This window comes from Zingiber officinale, chromosome 1A (genome assembly GCF_018446385.1).
Source record: "Zingiber officinale cultivar Zhangliang chromosome 1A, Zo_v1.1, whole genome shotgun sequence".
NCBI classification, from domain to species: domain Eukaryota; kingdom Viridiplantae; phylum Streptophyta; class Magnoliopsida; order Zingiberales; family Zingiberaceae; genus Zingiber; species Zingiber officinale.
In genome coordinates, this window is record NC_055987.1 from 41,301,004 (window position 1) to 41,308,759 (window position 7,756).

Genomic DNA, 7,756 nt, shown 5'->3' on the forward strand with positions numbered 1-7,756 from the left:
AGCAATGGCTACACAGCTCACAATGAGTGTTGTGGTTGATAGAAAGAAAACCTAAAACAAAGGTTTGAGAACAATGAAAGGATTGGTGGATTCAATTGAGTGGACTAAATTGTAAAAAGATAGAAAAAATCAAGAACTTGATGGTGATTTGTTAAATAAGATGCAGGATTGGGAGTTTTGAGTTGAAGAGATTGGGTGATATATGAAGGATGAGATGCATGTACAGCAACATAAATTAAGAATAAAAATTATTCAATGAATATAAATAAAATATTAAAAATGAGAAATCACTTGTTCTAAATTAATTTTCTGAAGTTTATAAATTCTATCTCACAAATTAACCCCAAAACGTTTCACATACTTCATAACAATGTTTATAACAGAAACAGGAAAGGTAAATACTAAAATGTGGTCGTTGTAACAAATCTCCTAAAATGTTTTAAATTTCATCAAGCATTGTCCATCAATGATTTCAGGAATTCTAGAAAGTGGACTTTTCTAAGCCACTAGAGTGCTGGCAGTAGCAGAATCACTGCAAAAGTAATTAAGCAGAAATTAGAAAAACATAGAGCAAATTAAATAAACTATTATTTTTTTGCACTTAAAGATTGAAAGGATTAATTCCTAAAATATATGTTGCTTCATTAAGATTTACATGCTTGATCAACATTAAAAAACATTTGAATTCCTACAAGAGTAGTTGTTTAAATGGAAGACATTCCTATTTGGCTATTTCTGAACATTCAATATACTCTTCTGATGGAGGATTTCACATTATCTTTATTGAAATTTGTTAATTTAGAAATTCTACAAAAGGCTAATTAGGTTATATTGAGTCAGAATTATTACTAATCTTGCGAAAGAAATGAGATGACATAAATTGGAAGTCTATCTTTTGGTCAGATTAAATTGATAATTGCAAAAACAAGTCAGAAAATGAGACTTCCATGGAAGAGAAGCAAATGGCATGTGCAGGCCCGAGATGATAAAGATATTCAATGATTACACCACTGAAACGACAGCAATTAGGAACAATGTGGATGGTAGATTACAGAACCCGCTTAGACTGAGATTGATGGTGAATAAAACAATTGCTTGTTGTTCCACAAAGCAGTTTCCCATGCAAATAAATATTATTAAGACCGCAAGGGGAAGAATTTTAGGTTGGAACCAACTATTTCTGAGGAAAACAAGCGATACTACGAGTACATGCTACATAAAGTGGATGATATTAACAGCAGGGACAAATACACCCTGCTGCCACAATATACAATGAACTTGTTATTCCACTGCCTGTCAATCAATGGATCAGTACGTAGTTAACAAAAATTGGATATGTCCCAATATGATTATTGTACCCAAGAACAAAATTTTGAGACTAAACAAGAACCAAAACGGCACAAGATAAACCAATGACTATTTTCATAAATCATCCTACATAATAACATAATCCGAGCCAAACCTTTAATATAATGGTAATTTATTTGAGTTAGTCAAGTAAATGTTGAATATCTGACATCATAGAAATGTATAATAATGTACTAAGAACAAGTAATTCGGAAAAAAAAAACGTGCTTCCAATTTATCTATAGCAAAAAAAACCAAGAGAATTTATCACTACTGCATCATCATAACTAATGAGGTAATTCGTGGTTTTTTAAGCTGATAAAATGTCACCCTGCCAACACATTTTGCCCAAATCTTCTTTTTGTGAAGCCTAATGGTTGAAAGTGATGCTTGAAAAGGCATAAGACTCGAATTTTGGAGAAACTTTAAAAAAAAAATTGTTTCTCAATAGTGAACCAAGTCCAGTTTTAAGCATAGGAAAGAATATAATTAAGTAGAGATGGTGCTAATTAGTACTTACTATTTCCAGCCTGGAGAAAGCTTCTTAGTCCTCTTGTAATAGCGAGCAAGGCGGTGGACCCTGCTCTCCACCAGGATGAGCCTGAACTTGGAGTCTTTGTCCTTCCTGTTCTTGGCCAAATGCCCCCTGATTGCCACAGCTTTCTTAATCAGGTGGTACAAATCTTCAGGAATTTCCGGCGCAAGTCCTACAATACCCGATGCGCAAAATCAACCAGAGAACACCCAAAATTTAGAGAAGCGTTTCGCAAAGCACCAATTTTACCCACCATGACCCTTGAGGATCCTGAGAATTTTGCTCCCAGTGACACTCTTGACCTGGGCGATACCGTGAGAATCACGAAGGATGACGCCAATCTGCGACGGCGCTAGCCCCTTCTTCGCAAACTTGCATATGCTTTCCTCCACCTGGCGGATCGACGAATCAACTAAGCATAGGAAGACGAAACGACGAGCAATGAGAAACGAAATGAAGCGATAACTCACGTCTGGGGCGGAGATCTTAAGCCAGCTCGGAGGAGTCCTCTTGTACGGCAGCGCCGACGACGAGATGCCCTTTCTGAAGCCAGTGACGAAGATAAACAATGCAACAAGATCAGAATATAATGAAGGAAGATGGAGGAGTGAAGAACATTACCCGCGACTATGCATGCGACCCATGATGGCGGCGGCGTCGGCGGCGAGGTAGCGCGTCGGCGGCGGCGAGGTAGCGAGGCGGCGAGCAAAAGTGAGAGTACGACGGCTTTGATCGAGACGGCTGAAACCCTAGGACTTCAATATATCGTGATTTAAGGTTTAACCCGGACGAATTCCTCATGCGGTTAAGCGGACCGTCCGGTCAGTTTTTTTATATATCAAGCATTAAAAATAACAAATTGATAAATACTTATTTTTTAAAATATTTATAATTCTATAAAAATTTATCTGAACTTGATGATAATTAATGAGTACAAAATATACACATTTAAATAGATATAAGTAATTATACTATACAACTATTATGTATAAAAAAAGTTAAGGAAAAATAATAATAAACATTTTGGATATTAACTATAATTAATTATATTAAAAAAGCACTAAATTTTATAATGATTTCCTAAATGTAAAAACTAAAAACATTAAAAGATAAAAAAAAGTAAAAATAATATAAAAGCACTAAATTTTATAATGATTAATGTAAAAATTAAAAAAAATAAAAGATAAAAAAAAAAGTAAAAAAAAAAAGTTGTCGAGAAATGCTACTTCTTTTTTAAATAAAAAAACAAACGGGCACTGCTCCCTTAATTTTATTTTGAGAATATCTCTTTGATCCCATGTTGTTCGTAGCAGTTATTGATAGTGGTTTTTATTAGGATTCTTGGTGCTCAGGGAGATGAATAATCTCTGTATAAATTAGAATAAATAAATTTTTCTTAAACTTATAACTTAAAATAATACTGGCATAAAAGTAATAAAGAAATTAAAAAAACGAGACTCAGTGCAGATTTACTTTACTTGGTTACAACTGAGAAGGTTGTGTTAATTCAAGGAAGTTGAAGTGCACTAAGAATCTCCTTCAAACGGAGAAATCTCTTATAGCAATGAACACACATAAAAGAAGCTAAATAAAAATTAAAGTGCACAAGTGTTGTTGTTTAGCTTTGGGAGCAAGGTTGCTTACATAGCCTTGCTCGGGGCACCTGGAGGGGGATAAAATTATATCCCCTTCGCAACGGGTCACGGTCAAACGTTATTCGGATAAAATTCGATTCTGGGCGCTCATACCAAGAAAATTCGATTTCAGTCCGAGCCTTCCGCTCCGGTTTCGCTTGCCTCAGTATAGGTCTTCCGCTCCGGTTCCTCTTGCTTAGATGACCTCGGCCATCCGGAATAGAGCTCACTCAAACCGAACTTCCGGCCTTCTCGAGCAAGCTTCCGCTCTTGGCTTCTCGTCCCTCGAAAACATCGCGCGTCTCCTTCTCGTCCGCTCGCATACTCTTCTGCAGTACCTCGTTCCTCAGACGCACCGAGCCTGTCGGCTCTCTCCCGTGCTGTCCTTCTCGATAGCTGCGTCTTTTGCTCAATATCCTATGCTCCTAAGTTCCTGTACACTTAAACACAGGATTAAACACAATAGGACCTAACTTTACTTGTTTGATCATATCAAAATAACTCTAGGGTACCAACAGTCTCCCCTCTTTTTTATGTGAGCAACTCAAGTTAAGTTAGGGTAAACTAACATAAAGTAACAGAGATAAAGTATACAATAAAAGTGTAAAAAAATAAAAAAGGTTAAACTACCTCTCCCTAGACTTAATCTTCCCTTCTCCCCTTTTGATTACATAAAAAATGGGGTACCAAAAGAAATCTAAGGGTAAATTTTTCAAAAAAAAAAATGAAAGTTTTTTTAAAAAACTTGTAACATCAAAAATTTCTAAAAAATTATACATTACAAAAATCAAGTTTTTGAAAATTTTAAAAACAATTTTGATAGCACTTAAAAAAATTACAATAATTTTAGAAAAAAAAATTCTAAGTGAAAAATATTTTTGATATCATCAACAAAAATTGTAATATCAATAATTTCCTAAGTTAAACAAATTTGTAAAAACTAATTTTGTAAAAATAATTTTGGTAAAGTAAAACTGATACATAAAAAAACTTTAAGTCTCCTTTTTTTAAAAAAAATATAAGTTAAAAACACCAAAAAAATGTTTGAGTAATTATTTAAAGTATTATTTAATTACAATTAAATATTTTATCAGTTAGTCAATTAAACATTTTATTTCATTAATTAGTTTTCAGGCTGTAATGAGGCACTAGACCTTCTTGGTTATTAGAACAACAATCACTTTCTAGACAAAGCCTCTTAAGGAAATTTAAACATTTAATTTTCTCGTTGAAAGCCCTAAGTCTAATTAAAGTTCAATTTAGACAAGACTTTGGAACCCAATATAGGTTCCAACCAACTAGGTTAATTAAAAATCTCTTAGGAATATATTTTTGAGAAATTTTCCTAATTTGTCTCTTGTGGTAATCAAAATATCAGTTCAAATTATTATATTTCCTAATATTTTGATTTTTAACATTTAAGCATGCACGATTTTTCAAGTTTTCTACTTGTATTTTTAATTCATCATTTTTCAATTAAAATTTTTCAAAATCTTCTAATAGACAAGATTTGGCTAGAATTAATTTTAACTCTTTATTTTCTTTTTCTAGTTTGCAACAATTCTTTGATAAATATTTTATAAACTGGAATAACTTATCAGAAGGAAGAGATTGTACCTGAGTTACCTTATCGATCCTGTTATCCGTAGCTCCCCCTGAAGTGTTGTTTTCTTCCGATGTCGCTCCCCTTTCATCGATGCTCATTTCGGACGAGCTTGCTTCATTTTCATCATCTTGATGACTTACCATTAACGCAAGTCCGGAAAAAGCCTTAATCTCTGATTCGAACGACGTTTCATCCCACGTCGCCTTTAGAGTCTTGTATTTATTCGATTGGGCAGATTTCTTGTTCCTTCCTTTATCTTTGTCCTTGATCTTTAACTTAGAATAACTGTCTTTAACGTGTCCTTCTTCATTACAGTGGTAGTATCTGATTATTCTTTTCTTTCTACCCTGCAGATGGTTAGTTTTTTTTCTTGATTTAAATAATTTTTTAAATTATTTTACCATCATTACCATTTTATCGTCGTTGAGAGAAGATTCTCAATTCTGTTCATCCATTTTGCCTTAAGGACAATGTTGTGCTTCGACTCCTTCTTCGTATCTGCACATCTCGTTTCATGGACTTTAAATGTTGAAAACATTTATTCAAAGGTAACGGAATCTAAATCTTTAGAAATATAGTAAGCATCTACTAATGATGTCCACTCAGTAGATGTAGGAAATGCATTAAGCGCGTACCTTAGTGAATCTCGGTTGCTTACCTTTTCTCCAAGATTCGTGAGTCCCGTGATTAGTTCCTTCATTCTTGAGTGAAGATGTGCAACGGTTTCTTTTGCTTCCAGTTTTATGTTGCTTAACTGATTCCTTAGCAGATCTCGTCTCGCAAGTTTGGCTTCGGACGTCCCTTCATGTAGCTTAAGGAACTTCTCCCAAAGCTCCTTTGCTAAGTCATAGGCGCCGATCCGGTTGATTTCTTGTGGCAGTAGGAGGCTCAGCAGATGGAACTTTGCTTTGTCGTTTTGCCACGAAGTCGACCTGCTCCTTCTTCATCCACTAGTATTCTTCCTTTCCTTCGGGTGCTACAAAACAGAATTTCATTATTAAGAGTAATTTAAAGTCAGTTTTAAAGAATACCTCCATTTTCTTTTTTCAGCTTGCGAACTCCCACTCAAACTTTGGTAGGTAGATGCTCGGTCCGTCCATCTCGTGTGCTTCATGCGACGATTAGTCCTCCTGAAATGTTCTTGCTCTAATACCACTTGTTAAGACCCTTAGCGGCCAGCTAGAGGGGGTGAATATCCCCTGCACAAATCAAAACAAAAAAATCTTTTTCGGACTTATAACTTAAAATAACACTTGCATAAGAGTAATAAAGAAACTACAAAGACGAGACTTAGCAGATTTACTTAGTTACAACTAGAGAGGTTGTTAATCCAAGGAAGTTGAAGCGCACTAAAAATGCCCTTCAGGCAGAGAAGCCTCTTACTGTTGGACCGCTGGGCCGGCTAGAAGGGGGAGTTGAATAGCCTACAAAAAAAACACAACCATTCGCGATATTTTAATAGAACACTTGCACAAATTATAACATAAATAGAAAAACATAAAAGACGAGGCACACCGGGATTTACTTGATTACAACCGGGGAGGTTGTTAATCCAAGGAGAATGTTGTTGGTTAGTCCTAAGAAAATTGTTGTAACGCCCGAAAATTCTCAAATTAATTTTAGAAATATTCTATGATTTTTCTGGAATTTTAGAATATTTTTATAGAATTTTTGGAGTAGCAGAAGTAGCAAAATTAAATAAAAACATAAAACAACCTAAGTGGGAATTGAACCTGAGACCTATGAACTCTATGACTTATAAGGTGACTTAGTAACCAAGGGACCCCAGCAGGGGTGTGCTGAAAGAAGAGGAAAACAATTATATTTAAGATTGAGTTGGGGTGTATTAATCACTTAATATAAATAGGAGATTTAAGTGGGGAATTATTTTTTTGATCGATAATTTTCCTCACCCTCATCGCCGAACCTCCCTCTCCTCCTCATTCTCTCGGCGGACAAGCCCAAGAAACCTAGGGTTCCATCCCTAGGGTCGTAGGAGCACCTTCCGGCTACGTCGCCAATAAGAGGATGCTCCTCTCCGCGAGAAGAATGCGTAGACGCAAGAAGATCGTCGAGGAGATCTTCTCCACCGGGAACTTAGCGATCAGAATTGTAAGAAATCTAGCGCAGGATGTAAGTAACCTCTCACCTGCAGTATAAGTAGCTAGTCGCATGCTTTTATGCTCGTAGTTCACTTTTAGGATCTTAGTGTAGCCATATGCAGAATTAGAGCACACCAAGTGCTCGAGAAAATGACTAGTACAGTTATATGTTACAGTAGACATTGTAATAGTTCAGTTAAATGCCATAGAGGCATTTTAAATAGCATACATAGCCTAACTTCAGTTTTATGGGACTACGGTCCAATGGGTGGGCTCCCATAGTCGCCTCTAGGTTCAGACAACCTAGTAAAAGCAAGATACGATAAATCAGTTTATAAACAGTATTTTACTTTTATCAGTGGCACTGTACTGGACTTCAGTTGTCCTTGGGTTGGGCTCCCATAGTCGTCCCTAGGTTTAGAAAACCTAGTAACCCTACTAGATTCGGGACTTGCTACCTCGGGCCTAGTTAGGGATGCGCGCATAGCAAGTACAGTTGTCGGGCCCATCAGCAACATGTTTAGTACTTTTA

General features: G+C 35.8%; 1 protein-coding gene across 1 annotated transcript; it reads right to left on the reverse strand.

Moving 5' to 3' along the window:
- Positions 1-291: 291 nt before the first annotated feature.
- Positions 292-2,664, reverse strand: LOC122023625 (40S ribosomal protein S13-like). Its single transcript, XM_042581853.1, has 5 exons — positions 2,504-2,664; positions 2,353-2,425; positions 2,136-2,274; positions 1,868-2,054; positions 292-532 (listed from the first exon to the last, which is right to left on the reverse strand). Exons 1-5 carry the CDS (start codon positions 2,524-2,526, stop codon positions 499-501), a joined length of 456 nt encoding a protein of 151 aa, XP_042437787.1. The 5' UTR covers positions 2,527-2,664; the 3' UTR covers positions 292-498.
- Between the last annotated feature and the right edge of the window lie 5,092 nt (positions 2,665-7,756).